A 24,641-nucleotide genomic window follows, 5' to 3' on the forward strand; every position below is an offset into this window, starting at 1 on the left:
TGGATGGTTAAGTAACTTGTACAGGTTCGCACAGGAGTAAATGGCAGACAGGATTCAAACCCCGGCCATCTCATTCCAGGATCCGTGCTCTCTGACCACTATTCTGTGCTTGCACCTGAAAATAACCTGAAACAGAAGTAAAATGTCAAAAGTGAAAGTTGCCTTTGAAAGATACAACCTTGTCCTGGGAAAGCATACACCCCCAACTGTTCCTATTGTAGTTTGGATGGAGATTCAGGAGAGGGTCTGTCTGGCCTAAGCCAATCAGTACATTCCATCTGCCAGACACAGGAATTTGGTGATAAAGATGTAACACAATGCAGTAAAATATTTACTGAGACTTTTGTGAGATATCCCCTCTCTTCCAGTGGACTGCGTGCTCTGATGATGTGAGCCTGAGAGTGAAGCTGCTCCAGAGAAGCAAACCCAAGTGTGCCCAAGTCTGAATAATTATAGTTTTACCTGTCAGTCATTCTTTCAAGAACTATGTTCCACTGAAAAAGCAGCCAGTTTAGCCTGCAACTCAAACACTGAACAAATGTTTTCCTCAAGAGACAACCATTGAATTCTGTGGTAAAAGTGATTTATGCATAATTCCCATTTTGTCACACAAAATATTAAAAAGATGTGTACTCAAGGGTCGAGATTTAAATTAATAATTCTTATAGTGTCATCAAGGATGTTCTTAAGTGAAGCTGGCCCAAATTCCCTCCCCTCCCTCCACTGCACAAAGGTGAAGAATAACGATTATTGCTTAGTGTCACTGCCTTGATTCGCTGTGTCAGTTTTACCCACCATTGCTTCTGTACCATCGTTGCTATATGATTATTTATTATTCACTAATAATGTCCTAGTTTTTGTGAAAAGCATTTCCTGGATGACTCAGGATCCACAGGTAATAAAACTGACACATAACACACTGACACATAAGGTTTGAAAGATGCACACCAAAATGTTAATAGTGGTTAACTCTGAATGGTAAAATTATAATCAATTTCAATTTTTGTTTGGCTTACCCCCATTTTATACAATTTTTTAAATGAACAGGTATTATGTGTCTAAGAAGAAAACGAAATCGTGTATTTTTAAAAATAACAAATGCAGCACCTTTATATGCAACAAGCATACAGATACTATGCATGGAACCAGAAAATCTCTAAATCTTTATCGAAGACCTAGCTTTAGGATAAAAACAAAACAAAATTCGTATTATTTTGTATTTAGGGACCTCGTTATATTTATTTTCCCTTCAATTCGGAGGGAAAGAAGAGATGGGGAGAAAAATGTTTGTAGGTGAGTGGGGGAGAAGGGCAGATTTGAAGAAAAGCCTGTTCACCCTGCAAACTCCCAACAGCTTCCAGCACATAATGTTATCCAATTAACGTACTTTGAATAAATGCAGGGGAAAAAAGGGAAGGAGGGAGCTGTTAGGGACGGGAAGGTTGGGGGGATGCGGTAGGACCTCACCCCAGAAGAAGGTCGCAGGAACTCTGCAAAATGCAGAGGCCCGGGACCGCCCTGGTAAATAGAATTAGAACGGGGAGAGTCCAAGCATTGGAATTTTGTTTAGAGTTCCCCCGCCCACCAAGTGCGCCTAGTATACTGCCAGGACTGAGACCCTTCCGAAAACCCAAGAGGAAACAGCTCCCCCAGAGACACCCAAAGCCGCCCGCGTGCGGGCCACGCAGTACCAGGGCAATGGGGTGGGGCAGATCCTGCGCATGCGCGCGGAGGCTCTGGCGGCGGGACGGGTCGAGGGCGCAGGAGTGCGCAGGCGCGTGCTGCAGGCACTGGGGGCGGCTCCCAAATCACACACCGCCGGAAGGGAGGCCGCAGAGCGCGAGGGCGGTGCGCGATGATGGCATTGCGTAAGGGGACGGTGTGAGAACCCGGATCCCGTGGTGACCCAGTGGCCTAATGGATAAGGCATCAGCCTCCGGAGCTGGGGATTGTGGGTTCGAGTCCCATCTGGGTCGCATGGAGATTAATTTTGATGGAGAGAAACGCCCTGATGAGCTCAAAAGTAGATTTTGAAATGTCGTAATTTCGCTTTCTCTACAGCGATCTCGAGGGCTATCCTATTTACAAATTAGGAAATGCATCTCCGAGTTCTAACAGCGCTGGAATTGAGACCTTGCAAGTGAAAGCTAAAATCTGACCCAAAAGGGGAGCATTTACTCTTGCTTAGTTTATACTGATCTTTAAAAGAGAAAAGCCTTAGGAAACAGCAACTGCCAACTGGACAGATGGCATCATTTCTTTTTCTATCTTTTAAAAATGGGTTTCATCATGGGCAGCCACACATGCAAAACTTCCTCCCCATTCTTATCCCAAGGGGTGTGTGAGCAGATTCAACTGTGCTGGGTCCAAACATTTATTTCCAGTACTAAGGAGAATATATAAGCAACTGTGTTTTTATCTGTGCTAAAACATACAAATACAATAAATATAATTTATGGTTTCTGCCCCTAAAGTATAATGAACAACAAATTGTAGTTGGAACATAAGGTTTGTATGTGTGTGTGTGTGTATTTAATTTGCAAATTACTGTAATAAAAGAAATACAATCAGAGTTTAAGTTTGTCAGACTGGTTCAGTTGACTAGCTTGAAAAGTTTAAACTCTTCTTCTAAAACTTGTACAAGAGGAATATCGAGGAATAAGTCCTACTTCTGAAAAACAACTTAAATACTAAGTGCGATGTGGTATCCTGGATTTGAGTCTGAAAAAGATAAAGGACGTTAGTGGAAAAACCAGTGGAATCTGAATACATTCTGGAGCTTAGTTACCAAGAGAAGAGTATGCCAATGTTGATTTCTTAGTTGTAACAAGTGTACATGGTAATATAAGATGTTAGCATCAGGGGAAACTGAGTGAAGGGTATATGGGAGCCCTCTGTTCTATCTTTGCAACTGCCATGTAAATCTGAAATTATTCCAAAATTAAAATTTATTAGAGAAAGAACCCCTAAACAATCAATGGGGAAATTTAGCTGATACCTTTACCCCCAACCCTTCTTTTTTCTTTTTTGGCCACACCGTGCAGGATCTTAGTTCCCCAGACCACCCATCAAACCCGTGCCCCCTGCATTGGGAGCGCAGAGTCTTAACTACTGGATCGCCAGGGAAGCGCCCCCCACCTTTTTTAAGATTAGGAATGTAGGGCTGAATTTAAAAACCGGAACACATTAACAAATAAATAAGCCCAGGACATAATTTCCAGCTGCATTCTTGGTACCTCAGCGCTGACGGCCACATTAGGTCCTTGCTACAGTAGGTGCTCAAAAAATCGGAGCTGCATTGTCTCCTGCCTCCTACCTGTAGGCAGCATCTGGGGACAACGGAGAGTGACAATGTCTCTGTGGTCCAAAGGCAAGATTGCTCTCGTACACAATACTCAGCCTGAGGACTGGGCAGGACAAACTCCTCACACGTCCTCCCCTCTCTGGGCTTCTGACTGGCCTGCTCAGCCTCCAGCAAGCTCACTCTCCCACCTCATTTCTCTCCTACAGCCTCTCCTCTCAGCCCAGCTCCTTCTCTCTGGCAGATGTTTTGTGACTCATTCACCATAGTTCATTTGGCTGAAGTCAATGCCTACTGAACACCCCACATTCAAGTCATTCCATGCAAATTCCACATTTTCCTCTTCCCTCACCTCCATCATCTCCTCCGTGTTTTCCCTCTTCTGTCTCACATGAAGAGATGTCTCTCCTCCAGTCCCAGGCCAGTCCCTCCCTCTGATTTTGCTTTGAACCCCTCTCTCCTCAGGAAACTTGTCTGACACTTAGTAAACACTCAGAAGGTGGAAGCCCGTTAATTCCCCCCCTTGACTATGTCTTTCGTTTGCCTCTACTGGCTGTTTCCTTTGAGCCTCAAACATTCTACAGATTCTCCAGTCCTTAAAAGCTCACCCTTGGTCCTGGGCACCTGGCATGAGTCCTGGGCACCTCCCTCCATGCATTCAGGTTGCCTCAAGGGCGGCTCCTGAGTCCCCAGGGTCTCCTTCCCTCCACCTGCCATGTTCTCTTCATTCCTCTGTCGCCGGCCACACTCCTCCTGGAGAGGGACCTCTTAATTGGCAAATTTAAGAAATACCTTTCAGTCATTTTCTTGCTTGACTTTGACCTGAAGTTTGAAATTCATTTTATTTTTTATTTATTTATTGTTTATTTTTGGCTGCGTTGGGTCTTCGTTGCTGTGCACAGGCTTCCTCTAGTTGCCGCAAGCAGGGGCTACTCTTCATCATGGTTTGCGGTCTTCTCATTGTGGTGGCTTCTACTGTGGCAGAGCACGGGCTCTAGGCACGCGGGCTTCAGTAGTTGCGGCATGTGGGCTCAGTAGTTGTGGCTCACAGGCTCTAGAGCACAGGCTCAGCAGTTGTGGCGCACGGGCTTAGTTGCTCCACAGCACATGGGATCTTCCTGGATCAGGGCTTGAACCCATGTGCCCTGCATTGGCGGGCGGCTTCTTAACCAATGCGCCACCAGGGAAGCCTCCGGCCCTTTCTTCTTGAAACACACCCTTTTCCCAGGCTTCCAGAAAAATGTGTTTTTTCTCAGTTCTCCAGTCAATTTCTCAATCTCTTTTGCTAGTTCCGTCTTGTTTCCAACAATGGAAACAAACCAGCCCAACCCAAGCAAAGCAAATGAGAATTCATTGGAAAGACATGGGGAAGGGAAGTGCTTACTAAACAGGGGGGCAAAACCGGAGGACCAGTCGTGGGAACCAGCCAGAATAAGGACACACCAATGGACCCCCAAAAGCAAGAAGCTGGAAGCACAGTGACTCTCAGAGCCAGGGACAATTGTCAGGAGGCCACCACTGCTGCCATCATTGCCCCTTGTCACGCAGCTAGACCTGCAGTAAGTGCCTCTGATAGTTTTCTTCATCCTAGGGTCACTTGCTCCAGAGTCAAGTTTCCCAGGAAAAGCTTACAATTGGCCCAACTTTCTCCCGTTGATTCATGGGGCCACAAAGGAATCACCCTCCCACCAATTCTTCCCTAAAAGGGGAAGAGGTAATTCCGTAAAAAGAAAAAGAGGCATGAATGCTAACTAGCCATGCAAAACACCGGCACCTATCCTCAGCACAAACGTTGTACGTTTTATTTTGAGTATTCCATATTAATTGTTCCACCATGACTGTTGATTTTAGGTGATGTAGACTGGTTGTTTTTTTTTTCTCATTCAACTTTGTTTTAATGAGTCTCAAAATCCTCTGACACATTTTTGGTCCAGTTGCTTCCATTAAAAAGTTCTGATTTTAAGAACTAATAACTTTAAATTGCCACAGACACACACACACACACACACACACACACACACAGTCCACAAAACGTTCTCCCTTCCGTCTGAAAGTTTTACGATGCATTGTTATCATCAACCAGGCTCATACTATTAAACTTAAATGGCCCACTGAGACAGTTCTGAGACCGTTCTTCCACCACTGATTAAGACTGGGGTGGCAGGTATTGGGGATAACACTCGTTTAGCCTTCTGCACTTCTGGGCAGACCTGGTAACCTTGCCATCCTACAATGCACAGGTTAGCCCCATAACAAAGAATCATCTGGCCCCTTGTCTAGGAACTGCCTTAGAAGCTTGACAAACAGGGATGGTATGACTATATTATTGATGGACCTCATGAAAAACATTTTAGGGCCTTACTAATTGTCCCCTTTTTTATCATTTTTCCTTTGTCCCCAAGCAATCTCAGGGGCAACGTGAGGAGTGGGTCAAAGGGTACAATATTAGTATTGTATTAGTCCAATTTTTCAAAACTCATTTAAGAATGTCAGAAAGTACACCAGAATTAATATTAAAATACAAGCCAATGATATTAACATTCAGAGTGATCATACGTTTAAATTTTACCAGATTTCAGTATTAAAAACTACAGTAAAGTTGCCATTTTTCTCCACTCCCCTCGAAAAGTCCTACAAAAGCACAAGGGGAATGAGAAGCAGAACCACAAACAACACCATCAATGAAACTAGGAGATATCTGCAACTCCTCAAATAAAAGGAGAAGAAAGGGCTACCAAAAGCAGTGAGGAACCAACACGGATAGATACCAATTAGAAGAGGATGCTCATGGACGCAGATCTTAGGAAATGCCAGCAGAGGGCGCTTCTCCAAGGGGAGGGTCGCACCCTGACAGGCAAAACAATAATCCCTTGTTTGCAGTAAGACTGGGATGTGCGGACAGCGTCCCGTCCTCACAGGGACAGACACGTGTCCTGGGTATGGATTTGTCTTCTTTGCCTGCAAGGCTTCTGCTAGCACGACCATTCCTGGACTTAGACACTGCCAGAATGCGCAGGTCCAGGAACCAAGGAGAGGAGGTAGGGGTGGCTTCTCCCACTATGACCCCTAATAATTCCCTGGAAGAATCTTTTTGCTTTCCTTGACAGTGATCTGAGACTCAGTGGGTCTAGAGGTTCTAGTGCCCGGTGGAGAGATCTTTAGGCCAGGAAATACTATCATGGCCCCATTCAATTGGATCTGAGGCTGCCCCTTGGCCATCTGGGACTCCTCAGGCTGCTGAATCAATAGGCAGAGAAGGGGGGCAGTCACTGTTATGAGCTGAATGTTTATGTTACCCCCAAATCGATGGGTAGAAGCCACAGTGTTATGGTATCAGGAGGTGAGGCTTTTAGATGAGGTCAGGAGGGTGGAGCCCCAGGATGGGATTAGTGTCCTTATAAAACGAAGAAGGGTCCAGAGCCCTTTCTATGTCTCTGTCTCTCTCTGTCTCTCTGTTGCACTCTGTCTGTCTGTCTCTCTCTCTCTGACGTGTGAGGAGACAGCAAGAAGGCAGCCATCTGGGAGCCAGGAAGAGAGCTCTCACCAGAGCCCAACCATACTGATACCCTGATCTCAGCCTTCCAGCCCCAGAACTATGAGAAATGAATGTTTGTGGTTTAAGCCATGCAGGCTGTGGTACTTTGTTATAGCAGCCCCAGGTATGACAGTCCCTGAACTAAGCCTTGGTGAACGATGTGATTACCAACGGGAAAACGGTCTGCTACTTAGTGGAGGAAAGAGGAAATGTCTGGAATCCAAGGATTCACTGGGGGGCACATCTTAGTGTGCCCTTGTCCCAAAGACCCAGTTAATGGGAGAGTACAGCAATCCAGTAAAGACAGGACCACCAAGAACTCAGGTCCTACAGGAGAAAAGTTTTGAGTCTCCTTACCAGGCATAGACCCCTGCCCAGCTGAGGGTAGGAGGAACAGGGAATAAATGATGGAAGAAGGCAGTTAAGATGATCAACTTAGACCTCATGGCCATTTGCAGAGGAACCTTCTAACAGCTACATTTATGTGAATTGGATCTTTTCCCTTCTCTTTAATTTCTACCTTATATAAATAGCACTGGTAGTAGCTAATAGCTTTGGAATCCATTAATTACTAGCTGTATAACCTTGGGCAAGTTACTTAACCTTTCTCTTATCCCTAAACTGGGATAATAAAAGTATAAGCTCATATGTTTATACAAAGATTTAATACTTGGAACGTGCTCAGTAGATGGCAGCTATTATTATTTTTATTAACAATAGATTTTCCTTTACATTTCATTGTAATATTAGACAAGGCAGTTCCCAAATTAAGAAGGGAGAGATTTCCCGATTTTATTATTCATTTCAGAGATGATTTATTGAACTACAATTGCATATTTATATGGAACGTTCCAAAATTTGTAATTATAATTTTTAAACCCCTCAACATTAATTTATAAGATATCTTTTTACCATAGTTGACAAAATCATAGTAGGAAAAACATCCAGGAGAATGGTAGAGACCCCAAGTTCAGCATAATGATTACCTCTGGGAAGGAAAAGAAATTGGATGAGGGAGGAGCCTAAGGGGCCTTCAACTGTGTGTTAGTTATTTATTGCCACAAAACGAATTACCCCAAAATTTAGCAGCTTAAAACAATGAACATTATTACTCACACTTTCTCTGGGCCAGGAATCTGGGAGAGGTTTACCGGGTGGTTCAGGTGTCTCAGTGGGAGGTTTCAGTCAAGCTCTGCACTGGGGCTGCAGTCTTATCTGGAGGCTCAACTGGGAGAGGATCTGCCTTCAGGCTCACTTACTAGCTGTTGGTAGACCTCAGCTTCTCACTGACTGTTGGATGAAGACTTCAGTTGCTTCCTTGCTGTGGGCCTCTCACAGACTGCCTGAGTGTTCTCCCAACACGGCAGCTGGCTTCCCCCAGAGGAAACGATCTAAAAGAAAGAGGTGAGAGTTCAGTCTTTTTGTAACCTAGTCTTGGAAGTGTATATTATCACTTTTTCCATATGCTATTGGTCACTCTGACGAGTCCTGCTGCAACTACAGGGGACTTGTAGTAGGAAGGAACTACACGAGGTGTGAATACCAGGAAGTAGGGATCACCGGGGACCAGTCATCCTGGAGACTGGCTACCACTAACTATATCTGTAATATTTTTTTTTTTTTTTTTTTTTTTGCGGTACGCGGGCCTCTCACTGCTGTGGCCTCTCCTGTTGCGGACCACACGCTCCGGGCGCGCAGCTCACCGGCCATGGCTCACAGGCGCAGCCGCTCCGCGGCATGTGGGATCTTCCCGGACCGGGGCACAAACCCGTGTCCCCTGCATCGGCAGGCGGACTCTCAACCACTGCGCCACCAGGGAAGCCCTGTAATATTTTAACATTAAAAAAAATGAAGCAAATATGGAAAAAATTATTAAGAGTTGATAAAACTGGGAAACTGGGTCATGCTTATGCAGGTATTCATTATACTATTTTCAATAGCTTTCTCTTTTTTCTTTATTATTTTTTGGCCACCCTTTGCGGCTTGTGGGATCTTAGTTCCTCGACCAGGGGTTGAACCCGGGCCCACAGCAGTGAAAGTGCTGCGTCCTAACCACTGGACCACCAGGGAAGTCCCTCAATAGCTTTCTGAATGTTATTTTCCCCTTAAAAATGCTCAGAGGAAGACAAAGCTCAATTAATGATGACAAAGATTCCCGAAGACAATTTCAAGAAACAGACATTTTCACAAAAGCATAAGAAATGGTCCTTGTGAATCAGGAAATTATAAGCAGGGAGTAGACTCAGATGAAAGAACAATAGGATGAACAACAAAAAAGAACTAACTAATAATAATTTCTTAGGATTAAATTCCTTATTGGAAGGAGCCAAATGCATAGTTGATGCTACTGAAAATGAAATCAGGATGAAAAGGAAAAAGATAAATTGATAAAAATGATGAGTGAGAAGATAAAATACGTGGAAGACACAATCAAAAGATCAGTATTGGGCTTCCCTGGTGGGGCAGTGGCTGAGAGTCCGCCTGCCGATGCAGGGGACACGGGTTCATGCCCCGGTCCAGGAAGATCCCACATGCTGCGAGCGACTGGGCCCGTGAGCCATGGCCGCTGGGCCTGCGCGTCCAGAGCCTGTGCTCCGCAACGGGAGAGGGCACAACAGTGAAAGGCCCGCGTTCCGCAAAAAAAAAAAAAAAAAAAATCAGTATTAAGAAAGTAACAAAAGAATAGTAATATTTGTCAGATTCCCAGGATGAAATGTGGATGTATCTGAAGCAAAATGAAGTCTTATTCATTTGAAAGTGAAACATTTGAGGTGTTCCCTGTAAATGAGAAATACCTATAAAGCAAAGATGATGACTATGATTGATATTATTCAACAGTTTGTAAAGTTCTCATCAATGCAATACAAAAGCTTTATAAATATTTGAGAGGAAGAGGTAAAATATCATTATTTATAAATTATACAGTTTTCTACTGGGAAAACCCAAGGGAATCTATGGACAATATTTGAAATATTATTGTATATACACATATTGGGATATAAGCAATAAATATGGGTATACACAAATCAGTACCTATTCTATACACCTTCCAAAACCAGTTAGAAAATATAAAGGAAAAAAAGATAGGGCTTCCCTGGTGGCGCAGTGGTTGAGAGTCCACCTGCCGATGCAGGGGACATGGGTTCGTGCCCCGGCCCGGGGAAGATCCCACGTGCTGCGGAGCGGCTGGGCCCGTGAGCCATGGCTGCTGGGCCTGCGCGTCCGGAGCCTGTTCTCCGCAACGGGAGAGGCCACAACAGTGAGAGGCCCGCGTACTGCAAAAAAAAAAAAAAAAAAAAAAAAAAAAAAAGATTGATGGATTTTACTATACAAAATTTAAAATTTATATGGCCAAAAAATCACTAAAAAGCTTAAAATCAAATGAAATTCTGTGAAGAAATATTTCCAATATATATAATGGACAAAGGGTTAAAATTCTGAAGCTATAAATAGCTCTTAAAATCATAAAGGAAAATCTGATCATTCATAATAAATAGACAAAGAATATGAAGAGGCTATTAACAAAAGAAATCCAAATGGCTAACAAATCTATGAAAAAATGTACAATGTCACCAGCAATCAAAGAAATGTAAATTTTTAGAAAAGAGAAATCTTAAAAAAAAACAACAACAACCCTTCAGAACAGAAAGAATATCAAATAATGATGCTTTGATATTCCAATGTGGAGTAATACTCATTATTACACACCTACACTGATTGATGGTCAGTGTAAACTGATACATATCTGGGGAACAATTCAGCAATACATAGTAAAAAGATTGAAATTATCATATCTTTTGACTCAGCAATGTAATAGTCTAGGAATTCAGTCATTAAAAATCATCATGGAAGCCTATATTTATTGAAATGAAAAGACGTTACCATATCATTAAAAAATTTAAAACCATGTCATAAAATATGTATATACCATGTTCCCTTTTTTATATAAAGAAGTTATATAACACATTTACATGTACATATATGTATAGGAGAAAAGTCTGGAAAGTTTCTGAGCTTTATTATTTTTTTGGCCGCAACGCACTGCTTGCCGGATTTTTTTTCCCGATCAGGGATTGAACCAGGACCTCAGTAGTGAAAGTGAGGAGTCCTAACCACTGGACTGCCACGGAATTCCCAAAAGTCTGGAAATTGATCCATCAAAATATTTGTAGTAGTTTTTTTTAGACAATAGGATTATAGTTGATTTTTTTCTTAACTGTAATATCTAATTATTCTGCTATGAATATGCATTACTCATATACATTTTAAAAGCTTTTACAAATGGATGGAAGACATCACAAAAAAATAACCAATAGATTCAACCATATAAACAGTAACATTTCTTTTTTTTTTAAGAACAATTTGTTCTTTTTTTAAATGTTTAAACATTTTTAAATTTATTTATGACATGTGGGATCTTAATTCTCCGACCAGGGATTGAACCCTTGCCCTTTGCAATGGAAGCGGGGAGCCCTAACCAGTGGACCACCAGGGAAGTCCCAACAGTAACATTTCTTATTTAAGATACCAAAAATTAATAGATCAGGGACTTCCCCGTTGGCACAGTGGTTAAAAATCCACCTGCCAATGCAGCGGACACGGGTTTGATCCCTGGTCTGGGGAGATTCCACAGGCCTCAGAGCAACTGAACCCATGAGCCACAACTACTGAGCCTGCATGCCACAACTACTGAAGCCTGAGAGCCTAGAGCCTGTGCACTCTGCAATAAGAAGTCCGTGCACCACAAGGAAGAGTAGCCCCTGCTCGAGGCAACTAGAGAAACCCATGAGCATCAATGAAGACCCAACGCAGCCAAAAATAAAGTTTTTAAAAAATTTAGTAGATCAAACTATACAACACTTCAACATCACAGAACACCTCCCCCTCTGTATTCTTTCCAGTCACTACCCATCCCCAGGATAACCATAACCTGACTTTTAACTCCATAGATTAATTTTGTCTATTTGTGAATTTATAGAAATGAAATTACATAGTATATAGTCTTTTGTGTCGGACTTCTTTTACTTGATATCATGTTTATGAGATTCATGTTTACTTTGCTTTTGTAATTGTAGCTCATTTAATTTCATTGCTGTCTAGCAATGATTATGGGTCACGATTTTGTCCCCAGGAGACATCGCAATGTCTGGAGACAGTTTAGATCGTCACAACTGGAGGTGGGGGGCGCTACTGGTATCCAGTAGATAAAGCCAGAGATATCGGTTAACAACGCATGACAAAGAATTATCTTGCCCAAAATGTCAATAGTGCCGAGGTGGAGAAACCCTGCTCTAGAGTATTTCAGTATGTCTCAATACGTTCATTCCTTTGTTAACGGCGACATGGAACGTTTTACAACAGCAAAAATTGAAAACAGCCTAAAATGTTCACAAATGATGGTTTGTCTAAATGAGAACATATTATGGACTTATGAGATTCCGTATCTACAAAGAGTTTGTTATTTTAATTTTCATTGAATACAAAATTGTATACATGACAGGTGAAATGGGGAAGTGCCCTTGTCATGGTGTCATGTGAACAACACAGGATCCAAAATAGTGTTGGTCCTCTGATGGCATCTGTGTGAAATGGTATCTAAGAAAGAGCCTGGAAGGAAAAACATGGGAACATTGCAGTGATTGTTGTTTTTTTTCTTTTCCTTTACTTAATTAATTAAGGCTGTGTTGGGTCTTGGTTGCTGCAGGAGGGCTTTCTCTAGTTGCGGTGAGCGGGGGCTACTCTTCGTTGCAGTGCACGGGCTTCTAGGAACGCGGGCTTTAGTAGTTGTGGCACGTGGGCTCAGTAGTTGAGGCCCGCGGGCTCTAGAGTGCAGGCTCAGTAGTTGTGGCGCATGGGCTTAGTTGCTCCGCGCATGTGGGATCTTCCCAGACCAGGGATCGAACCCGTGTCCCCTGCATTGGCAGGCAGATTCTTAACCACTGTGCCACCATGGAAGTGATTGATGGAGATAGTTCTTGTGTCTACTTTATTTTTATTTTCCAAATTTTTCATTACAGTAACATAGAGTGATAGGAAAACAAAATCAAGAATTAAAAAGCAGCTACTTAGGGAATTCCCTCGAGGTCCGGTGGTTAGAACTCGGTGCTTTCACTGCCAAGGGCCTGGGTTCGACCCCTGGTCGGGGAACCAAGATCCCACAAGACGAGTGGCATGGCCAATAAATTTTAAAAGTTAAATAAATAAAATTAAAAAATAAAAAGCAGCTACTTACCATGGTCCATCTATAGGGCATCGAGGCTCTCAGCATCTTCCCCCATTGGGGCTCATTCCCTGGTGTGCCGTCATGCTTCCCGGGCCTGGGTAGATTCACATGCTCTCTTGTACCCTGGTGCCATTGCATGTGCTGTTGTCTCAGCCTGCAATGCCTGCCCTCCTTGGTCTATCTGGTGCGTCCCAGTCATTCTTCAAACCAGAGTTTATGTGATGTCTCCTGTAGCCTTTTAATATTGCACTTAACACTATAACGGAACGTTATTCCCCACAGCAGTCTGTCAGCCACTTGAGGGGAGGATTTATGTCCCAGTATTCCAGGACCTAGCCTGGTGCCTGTAGGAGTAAACCTAGCAGCTATCTGTGAAAGCCTGAAGAATCTGGGGAGACCTCGGCCCCAATCAGGATGGTCCTGAACTCGAACTAGAACATGACCCTAATTTACCTAATGGGAACCAGAGCAACAGTATTGTACTCTTTTTGAAGAAAGATGATGACGACGGGTATTTCCAGCTTCTAAAACGCCTGGCACATGGTGTTTCTTTGTTTTTGTTTTTCCTTGGCCGTGCTGCGCAGCTTGTGGGATCTTAGTTCCCCAGCTAGGGATTGAACCTGGGCTCTGGCAGTGAAAGCACCAAGTCCTAACCACTGGACCGCCAGGGAATTCCCAGGGCACATAGTGTTTTGATACCAAGTGGTGGGCTGCAATTCAATTCTGACAGTAACCATCCAGAGTTAGCGCAGGCCTCACTAGTTAAAGGGCAGATGACCCAGAACAAGACTGCCCTCATTTCAGACAGCTGGGTATAAATCTAGGGGGTTCTCAAGATTCCTCTCAGGCTTGATAATTCTCTACAACAACTCACAAAACTCAGGAAAGTGCTCTACTTACGATCAAAGTTTTATTATAACGGATACAAATCAGACCCAGCCAAATGAAGAGACACATGGGGCAAGATCTGCGAGGGTCCCAGATGCTTCAGGGTTTTCTCTCCATGGATCACAGCACATCACCCTTCTAGCACATCAGTGTGGTCACTGACCAGGAAGCTCCACTGACCAGGAAGCTGTCAATGGGTTTCATTAAGCAGGCATGATGGATTAAATCATTGACCATCTGATTAAACCCAATCTCCAGCCTCTCTCCGCCCCCTGGAGGTCAGACAGGCTCAAAGTCCCAACCCTCTAATTACATGGTTGGTCTTTCTGATGACCAGCTCCCAGCCCTAAGCTATCAAGGGGCCCTCCAAGAGTCACTGCATTAGCATAAACTCAGGTGTGATCCAGGAAGCTCGTGAATCATTAAGATGCTTCCATCACTTGGGAGATTCCAAGAGTTAGAAACTCCATGCCAGGAACCTGGCACAAATCCTTTACTATACAACACACAGTAGATGCTCAACAATTATTTGTAAAGCAGAAAGATACACTCAAAATGCCAGAAATTGGCAGGAGAGAGGAAGGCAATTAGGCTCTTAGGTTCTTCCACCTGACATGTGGAAGATAGGCATGTAAAGGTGGACATATTAGGTTATGAGAAACAAATACCTTTAAACATTCCAATTGTAGGACGAACTCCCTGTGCTCTGGCTTATATTACCAAGCACTCTGATGGTAATTTGGCTTCCCAGGTGACTTGTTTTTAGAAAGAGAACGCTAGCCAGGCTGACAGGAGCCTGCAGGTGTGCCTGAGTCGATTTCTTGTTGTAAATTAATAAAGTGGCATTCTGACTTACATAGTTCAGTCTCTTCGAGCTCTCTGTGCTTTCCACCATGAATATGGCTTCTGCTCCTGCAAGCCATGTGCTGCCCAAGATGCAGCCTTGGACCCTGGCAAGTTCTTCCAGGCTGGTGCCACCCTGGGAGCCTCTAGGAGCCTTCCAGTCAGCTCTCTGCCTCTACATTTCAGGGTGTGGGCTTCAGGGCATTCACAACATTCCTGCAACAGAAGAGTTTTGGGAACACCCCAAACTGGATCTGGGTGACTTGAATATTATCTCAGGCAGCTATGTCTGAGATCCGGTTGTAACTGAGAAAGCTTAAGCCTAGTTAATTTTATTCCACTTGACTTAAAGAGTATGTGAAAGAAGGGGATCTAAGGACATCTATAAATTATAAACCCCAAAGCACGAATTTCACAGTGTTTTTTGGTCTTGGCCAGAATCTGGAGACACTGATTCTGGTGTACCCAAGCCTTGCAGTGACTGAAGAGATATACTCTTTTGGAGGAAACAGAGAATTCGCTCCTTTAAAACTCAAATGAGGGAAAATTAGCCCACCTTCAACAGCAATTTGATTTAGTGCTCAACAGGCAATCTCCTGATTAATAATTAGACCTCTGAACCACCTTTGCTATATCCTATTACAAATTAATAAGTGACATTCTGGTTTACACATCTTCTTTTTATGAGTTTGGTTAACGTGAGTTGGTCCCACAATCTAATCCATTGACAAAACTGAGTTTCAAGCTGAGGAAAGTTGAGAACCAGACTACAGACATAGTGACCCCCTCCAACATATTGTCAGCCTGTGACTAGACAGCCAACTCCTCCCTAGAACACACTTATCTCACCACATCCCTCAAACCAACACACACTGAATTCAGGAACCTGTTCTACGGTATCCCCGAGTCACGTTCTCTTTGGATACCCCCAATGGCCAGGACCTCATTGTCACAACACCTCAAAGCAGCCTGCTTTCTTGGAGATCTCAGTTGTTAGAATATTGTTTCTTAAACTGAAATTAAATCTGTCACTTCATAACTTCTACTTACTGGTTCTTTCCCAAAATATAACAAATGTTTTTCTGTGCCTAGGCTGCCTATTCTCAGTTCCTCCAAAAGAACTTGACCATGATGGATTCCAGCCCTCTCACCACCCAGTCGTTTTCCTTCTAGCTTTCCAGTATCTTTCTTGAAAACATGATCCCCCCCCCCGGCCCAAAACTGATCGGTCCACTAGCACTATTATCTTTGAGACATAAGATATTAGTGCAGCAAAAGTTTGTTCTTTCTTTTAGCAGTTGCATCTCACTGTTGGCTCATGTGCTTCAGATAAAAATGCCTTCATCTCAATGCATTTCCCCTTCCTTCTGGATTTGAAGCTGTTGAAATGAGATACATGTCGGTAAGGTTGTGGGTTTACTATGGTGAGCTTACTTCCCCCTTTGGTGAATGCTGTTTCTGTTCAGTCTGAGGGACAGTGTCCTTAGCTCAGGACAAATATACAGAGCCATTTCAAGAATTCAGACCTAAGTAGTGAATGAGTTTTTCTTAGAAAGAAAAAAAATCCACCTTTCTTGAGGAAATGAGCCATCATTAGAGAGCTGGGAAGGATTTTTTACTTTTTTATTCTCTAGCTCCTGGTGGGTGAAAGGCACTTGCCTGGGCTTAATGAATCTAGCCAACCTGCTACCAATTTCAACTGGGGACAGGGGGAGGGAAAAGAAAAGCTCTTTTACTGAGGCTTTTTTCCTTTCTGATTCTAGAATATAAATATTGTATATATAGTAAAACAGTGTAACCAGACCTAGGATGTAGTGACTTGGTTCCTCTCAGAATCCCTAAGACAATCTGGGATGAATTTTCTGTCATCTGGAATCTCCTCCTTTCCACAAGTCCAAACTGTCTTAAGCTCTAATTTGCCTATTTGTTGTTGACTTAATCTAGACAAATCTCCCTATCACTCACACTCCCCCACCCTGTCCCTCAGCCCCTCAACATCCTTCTTCTCTCCACTGGCCACCCCACCCTCTCCTCCACCCAACCCCGGCCCGCAAACCCATACGGGTTTAAAGTGTAGGTTTTGATGCTTTCATTGCCCACAGATCGCAGGACAGACGTTCCCAGGGACAACTTTGAGAGGCCACGTGCTCATCCCCCTAAGGAGGTGGGAGAAATCCCTGCAGCTCGGTTTTGTTCCAATGGTCTGTTCAGTGAGTGATTCCCGTTTCCCCAAAGGCTGCCCCTCATTAGCATGAACGGGGGTGGGGGGGTGGAGAAGGGGTGGGGGGAGAGAAAGAGCAAAAGCCCAGGCTCAGTTTTAGAGCCTGGGAACCGTGTCTACAAACATGACAGCTAGAGCTTTCTGGCTCCTCTGTTTGATCGTTGGATCATCTCCCGAAGCCCCAGTGGCGGAGAGAAAAGGTAAGATCGATGAAACGCTGAGCCCTGGGAGAGGGGCTGGGATCCGGGGGCGAGCTGGGGAGAGGGCGCGATGAAGGGCGGGACGAGAAAGGGGTCAGGGCTTGCCAGAGAGGAGATTCCAGGTCCGTGTTCCTGTTCGAAAGGAGCAAAATGTGTCCCCAAGATTGTGTGTGTCTTGGCAGCCTTTATCGGAATGAAGCCAGTTGTTCAGCTACTGAAATGATCTCGAGCGAGCCGGGCAGGCTGGAGAAACTTTGCATGTTAAGTAGTTGCTCCATCACAGAGGAGGGAAAGTGTCAAAAGGGGTCGTGGCGCGCCTTTCGGGAGCCGTGCGGGCCGGGCTCGCGGGACGCGGCGGGCGGCGGGCGCCCGGAGGAGCGCGGGGTCCGCCCAGCGCCCGGGTCCCCGTCCCGCCGGCGATCCGAGGAGCTGGGTGCGCCCCGCAGGGGCTGGGAGCGGAGGGAGCCGAAATCGTACCTTTCTCCCCTCTCCCTGCAGCCGCAACCAATGGCCTTGGGACACCTGAGTCTTTAAAACACACACACACACACACACACACACACACACACACACACACACACACAATTTCATGCCTGAGATGAAAATTACTGAGGGAATGAAGAAATAAGAGGTTCTCTGCGGGGAGGTGTTTTTGTCTGGCTTTTATTTGGATGTTCTGTTTGATTCACTATCTCTGGGAAAAATAGCTTCCGCACCTTACAGGGTAATTTACTTTGGGTTATTTTTCCACATGGAAATGGAATGACTTCAGTGGCATTTAACCCAAATATCAGACAATCTTTCCCATGACAACAGATGGTGATATCAATGGGGAAGCAGTTGTGAGGTCAACAGTTGACAGTCAGGAATTGGATATCCACCAGAACTTTATTCAGCTGTGTATGGGCAACCTTGAACATAATGAGCCAGAATCAACCTCTCTGCAAAAACATGAACTATAACCAGCTATTATTGCTGGGTGAAAGCTGATTTTAAAGGAGACTGTCAATTTGGCAAGATCAATCACTTTAAAAGAAGTGTTGCAAGAACTGCAAATGGTCAGACCAAGCTCTTCGATGCCAGAGAGAAATGCTGAAAACCAGCCGTTAAAATAATAGGAAAAAAAAAAAAAAAAAAAGATGGGCTCTTGTGCCCGTCTGGAGGGCACTGGGACCCAGGCAAACGGGGAGGTGATATTGTGTAACTGGGCATGGAAACTGGCCCAGCTTCTAAGCTTGCTGAAGTTTGCTCACCAACCTGCCTGCAGAGCTGGGGAAAATCACTAACAATTTCAAAAATTTGTTTTCCTGCCGTTTGCCATTTAGGAGCTTTTCCTCCACCATGGGAAGCGGTGGGGGTCGGGCAGGGTAAGCGATGCGGGTGCTTTGACACTTAACCAGGGGCCTCTGCGCCCAGCCACGCTTTAAACCTCCTTCTAAGCTGTGGTTTACTACTAAGTGGTGTCCAAGAAGCCAGATAAAAATCCACTCACAGATGCTCGACTCTGCACAGACCAAGATGACAGTGTAAACACGGATGGGAAAACCAAATAGTTCTGTTGTCAGGGGCGCTTAAACAATTAGGAGAACCTGTAATAGGAGACCTTTCCCCCTGGGGTTTGCTCTTGGTACTTTCTCAACAAACTGTACATAGCAAAAAGGCGGATGTTTACATATATATTAAAGAAAGGGCAAAAGAGTTTGTTATTTAACCAAAGTTGTCAGTTATCTTTAGTCCTAGAACAAATAGGTGGTTGTAATTTGAAAAGCTATTGATTTGCAAAGCTTCCTTAACAAAATGAAATGTTCCCATGTGGTGAGAAAAATATTCTTAGTTGCCCTCATTCTTAGAGGGCAAGACCCTCATCTCCGTCTTCTTGGGGCCTAGGAAACCTGTGCTCACCACAAGCCGGGGCGCCTTCCTCTTCCCCCTCCCGTTCTCTTTCCTTCACTTCCATGTCTGCTGCCCTCTCCACGTCGCCTCTCGCAGGTGTACGCTACGTTTACATTGTCCCCCATCTCCTCTCCCCTCCCAGAGCCATTTCTTCTTCCCCCCTGTCGGCCTCTCCTCCCCTCCACAGCCTCATCTCTACCCGCCTTCCCTCCTCTCTCAGCCTCCCCGGCCTCCCCTCCCCTCCCCGCCTCTCGGCCTCCCTCCCCTCTCTTCTCTGCCTCTCCCATTCCCCCCACCCCCGTCCCCTTCCCTCCCCTCTATCTCCCCTTTCCCCACCCCTCCCCTCTCCTCTCAGCCTCCCCGGCCTCTCCTACCCTGACGGCCTCCCCGGCCTCTCCTCTTCTCTCCCTACAGCCTCGCCGCCCCACAACCGGAAGCCCGACCCCGGCGGCGGCCCGAGTGTGGAGACGCCTGGGCCGCGACCGCAGCCGGTCCCCGAGACTCCGCGGCGGCCGCGCGCAGCCGAGGCCGCTCCCCGCGCTTGGTCCGACCTGCGGCGCCGGAAGCCCCAGCCGGCCGCCGAGAACCGGGCCGGCTTCCGGGAGGCCGCGCGCGCGCCCGCCGGCCCGCCGAGCCCGCGCCTCTCGCAGGCCGAGAACCGTGCGTCGCCGCGCCGCGTGCCCGCGCTGGAGGACTCCCCGCGGCGCGCGCGCGCCCGGGCCCTGCGCCTCCCGGCCGCGCGGCCTCCCACGCGCGCCGCCGAGGCCCCCGCCGGTCCCGCCCACCCCAACCGGCCGCGCGCCGCCGCGCCGCCCCCGGGACCCGCGCCCGCGCCGCCGCCGCGCCTCAGCCCCCAGCAGAGGGAGGATGCGGAGCTCGGCGCCGAGCCCTGCGCGCGCGCCTGCAGGGCGGACTTGGACGAGCGCGAGTCCTACTGCGCCAGCGAGTTCGGTGAGCCCCGCCCGCAGCTCCTCCCGGGCCCGGGCGGCCGAGCCCAGGCCGCGGGGCGAGCCTTTCCGAGCCGAGAGCGCCGGGCTGTGCATCGGGTCCGTTAAACCAAACCCTAGAGAAACCCACCCACTCGGTCCTGCAGGCCCCAGAGCCGTGTGGGCTATTTCGTGATTTGTTAGAAACGCACTGGGGAGAGAAAGAGGATGTGAGTGCTATGCATTTCTCCAAACTCTTTGTTTTTTGAAAGCAGCAGTCAACGGAATCGTGCATGATGTGGACGTCCTCGGTACAGGGATCCGGCTGGTGACTCTGCTGGTGGACCGGGACGGGCTGTACAAGATGAACCGCCTGTACATCACTCCGGACGGGTTTTTCTTCCGAGTCCACATATTAGCCCTAGACTCCTCTAGTTGCAATAAGCCATGCCCAGAATTTAAACCTGGTATTAAAACTGATCTAAGTGATCATTTTATATATGTTCTTTATGTCACCATTGTAACTTTGACATGCCACAGCCCGGTCTCTATCGGTTACCCCAGTACCTTTTTTTGGGGGGCGCTATTCTAAAATGAATAGAATTTAGAAGACAGGTATTATTTCGGCCACTCTGTGATTTAAATTCCATCAGCGCCTCCGGTTAAAGATGGGAACTGAGTGGATTGGCACAAAGCAAACACTCAATATTTGTTGACAAGTGGAGTGAATGACGAAACACCGTTGCCAGACAGGATGCCTAAGGGGCTTTTTAAACTGAGTTTAGAGACGTCTTTTGCTGGGCGTGTGTGTTTGGGGCGGGCGGGTAATGCCCACTCCCACGTCTTTCTAGAGATGTGCTCTGTAAAATCCTGCTGGCACTGTTGTGATTAGGACCTTTGTTTCTAGTGCTGGCTGTTTACAGGCTGAGTAATCTGATTATCTTATAAAGGTCACTAGGCTATTTCCACCTGCTGTCTGAGGTTTAAATGTCTGAGATTCAGCATGTGCAGCAAGATAAGAGATTCAAGCTTAGGCATTTCTTAAAAGCCTTACATTTTCTTATTGTTACGTGGTATTTGAAAGATAACTATGAATTTATATTTTGGCTTTTTTTTTTTTTTTTTTTCAGGCAGCAGGTATATTGTGATGGGCCACATCTACCATAAGAGAAGGCAGCTACCTACAGCTCTGCTTCAGGTCCTGAGAGGGCGCCTCCGACCAGGAGATGGACTTCTCAGGAGCAGCAGCAGCTATGTGAAAAGATTTAACCGGAAAAGGGATGGGCAAGTGCAAGGGGCAATTCACACCCAGTGCATTTGAAACATACCAGCCTGGCGTTTCTGGATCATAAGAGACTTGGAATTCAGCAGCAAGACGGGAAAGGCCTATCATTAAGCAATCGGATTTGCCTTTAGAACAGGGCACACAGCTCCTTTAGGAACTAGTTGCAAAGTGCCAACTCTCATCTTCAAGTTGTCACTTTTTTTACAAAATGCTTCTTAAATGGTTATGCTTCTGAGCTCTGTGGTGAAGTTATTCAACTGGTGTGCCAGTTACTCACACAAGCTCAGATAACTGACCTGTCCAGATAACAGATCACTGCTTCATGTTGATTATTTTTAATTATTTTAATTTAAATACATTCTTCAGTAGAAATAGTTCACAAAAACATTTCCTTGATTTTAAATATACAATTTTGAATAGTTTATATCATGTATCAAACCAAATTTTATACTAAAACCATCACATTTTAAATTCTGTACATAACAGTAAGTGCACTAGTCAGACGTATGAAATGCCATTTAGATCACATGTAGATCAAACACTAAAGTCAGAGCCCGAGACAAGTATTAAAGTTTTACATTTAGAGTACTGAAGGGCTTATTCAAGCAAACAAATGTTTGTTCAAACAAGTGTTCCTGATGTACCAAAATATAAGATACAGTTTATTTTCATGCCTCCCTGCTTCTAAAATCCTATGTTTTGTGCCATACTGGCAGCTATCCCAATACCAAACATATTCTGGGTGTATCTGATGTCATTTTTCTATTAAGACCAAGTATCATGTTTGTGTTTGTAAAGCAGTAAATCTTTCTGTGAAATCAGATCTTGGATGCACCTGGTTTTTTCAGCCTCACTGAGCCCCCAAAAGGTTTGGGAAAAAGCATTTCTCAAACTTACGCCAAAAACCCTGGAACCAATATTTAATGACGGTTTGCAAGCACGTGAATTTTAAACGTTTCCCAGTTGGCTTGAAAAAGATTAAACACGAACTGAATTTATTATTGATTTTATACCTCAGCCCACAAAGACATTAACAATTTTTTTTCAGAAGACCAAGCTGTGCTTTAATTTGAAACGCTGTGAATAGAGACACTGATAATCCATGGTTGAAGATTACTGCGCAGAACTCCACTGAAGAGACAAAAACAGTCCATTTGGTCTCAGATGAGATTCACTCTGGAGCTCAGGATGTGTCATTAGTCTGTAATGGCACAGTCTTTAAAGGCCTCACAGAAGCACTGTATACACACAGGATGTCAGGACAGCACAGAGAGACTGTAAGACGTAACAACTGATTGTGACGGGAGATACTGTTACCTTATTTGTCCCAAACAGGGGGCAAAGAGGTAAAATAAAAGTTGAGAGGTTCTGACTATGCCGTGGTAAAGCACTAACTGAGGGATTTTTTAGAGTATTTGCCAAGAATGAGTTGTGCCCAAGCTTATTAAAAATTATCTTAGAATTGCTTCTTGGGAATCCACTGCATTACTACACAAACCATTGGTAGTAGATTAGAGTATGCAGTGAATGAAGAGCTTCTGTGTTAGTTTTCTTTAGGATAAAAATTAACGAAGACAGAAGTAGCACCGGTCACAAAAACCAAAGCCGAATTTTTAAAAGTCAAATGGCTAAGTGGTGATCCTGAGTAACATGGTGGGGAAAATTACAAAACGGCCAAATAGATAAATTATTAGTTGGATGGTCAGATGTTAGAGCATAAAGAGAAGTGTTATAAATAGCTCTGGTTTAAAAGATAGAAAAAAAATCACTTTGATATAAGCCTGAGGGTTAGGGTTTGATTAGATTGCTTTGATAATACTCAGTTTCTGAGATGTTTTGGAATCACACAAAAAGTGCCAAAACTGTGATCTGTGTGATACTTGGAGGTCACACGGTTAGTATGTACACTTTGGCAAACACAAGCAGGCCAGTTTCTTAGAAACGTTGTTAAACTTCAGGCCATGATTCAAGACCAGCTTTGCAATGAAAGATGAGCGAGGCTCGGGGACTTCCCTGGCGGTCCAGTGGTTAAGACTCCGTGAACTCCCACTGGAGGGGGTTCCGGTTCAATCCCTGGTCGGGGAACTAAGATCCTGCATTCCAGGAGGCACCGCCAAAAAAAAAAAAAAAAAGAAAGATAGTGATTGATGCTCAAATGAGGTAGAACAGTGGTGCATATGGGGATATATGCACGGGAGGCGGTGCACAACAGACTGGGAATTCCAGGTTAGGCAAAAAAGTTTAAGGAGAATCTTCTCAATATTCAGTCAGTACCTTCGGTACAATCTTTTAATTTTATGGAAAAATTTAATTCCCAAATTCACTGTAGTTCTGAATCCTTTTCTCCTGTTGATATACTTTCCTTAGCACATGGTTTGTGTTCCAAAGACTAAAGGATCACGGGCACAATAAAATACCCTGTTGCCTTCAAGAGGAGCTCAACACATCCCTCCTTCCATCAAGCTGTTGGAACTCAAGCAGAAAAAAGTGTTTTTCTTTTGGTAGGGAAAGGTCTATAAAACATACATTTTTTTTTGTACTAGCTTTTAACTGTCTTTGAGAGGTATCACTTAGCACTGTTTATGTTTCTCTTAAAATCATTTTTAAGGTTGATCAAACACAGGTATATGCAAACACCTAAAAACTGACCCACTACCTACAAATGAGTAACTTCAATTTTGGGTACAGGACTTTATCATTTAAAAAATACAGCACTTATTTCCTTTAGTTGAATTTGGTCCAAACTAGATCAAGCAGGGTGTTATCTAGGAAATGTCTTTTTCGGTATCTTGTTCCAAGTATCCAGAAGTACTTCAGAATATTTCAGTTTATTAAAAATCCTTCCCCCAAGACATTACTTTGCTCATGAGAGATCACCATTCTCATTTTACGGACAAGAAATCTGACACTTGTGGGTAATGGCCTCAGTCGTGAGGCTAAGTGTGTAGATTTAAAAGGTCACCACACTGGCTCTTTAGTATCAGAAACACACAAAGATGCAGGGAGTTTGCCTAACAAATGAACAGAAATAGGGAAAGAACTTTTATTTGCAGATTCCAGGAAGGTAGATTACAAACAGCAGCAAATCTCAGAGTCTCTTAATAACACTCCAGGCCACTTGAAATATAAAAAGGTAATTGTTTTACTTTAGAAAATATCTCTGAAAGTTCACAATTTTTAAAAACTACTGCAGGACATTAACTAAAGTGCAAATCCTGCAGAATTTGGGTAGGAGAAAAAAGCCTTACCAATATTATGAAAATACGTTTTATGAAATGGTTTCAAGGATTGTGAACCTGGCAGATGAAATATAACAAGCATTGAAA

The 24,641-nt window shown here is 44.7% G+C and overlaps 1 protein-coding gene across 2 annotated transcripts; it reads left to right on the forward strand.

Annotated features, from left to right (window-relative positions):
• Positions 1–17,135: 17,135 nt before the first annotated feature.
• On the forward strand, positions 17,136–24,610 carry LOC307178064 (UPF0450 protein C17orf58; the record flags this gene model as incomplete). Of its 2 annotated transcripts, none has more annotated exons than XM_079905720.1 (4): positions 17,136–17,211; positions 19,519–20,055; positions 20,303–20,497; positions 21,161–24,610. In XM_079905720.1, 4 exons carry the CDS (start codon positions 17,136–17,138, stop codon positions 21,349–21,351), a joined length of 999 nt encoding a protein of 332 aa, XP_079761846.1. In that variant the 3' UTR covers positions 21,352–24,610. The 2 variants fall into 2 exon arrangements, with proteins under 2 accessions (XP_079761846.1, XP_079761845.1); XM_079905719.1 differs by having other exon boundaries at positions 20,306–20,497.
• Between the last annotated feature and the right edge of the window lie 31 nt (positions 24,611–24,641).

This window comes from Stenella coeruleoalba (assembly GCF_951394435.1).
Source record: "Stenella coeruleoalba genome assembly, chromosome: 19".
In the NCBI taxonomy this organism is placed as follows: Eukaryota; Metazoa; Chordata; class Mammalia; order Artiodactyla; family Delphinidae; genus Stenella; species Stenella coeruleoalba.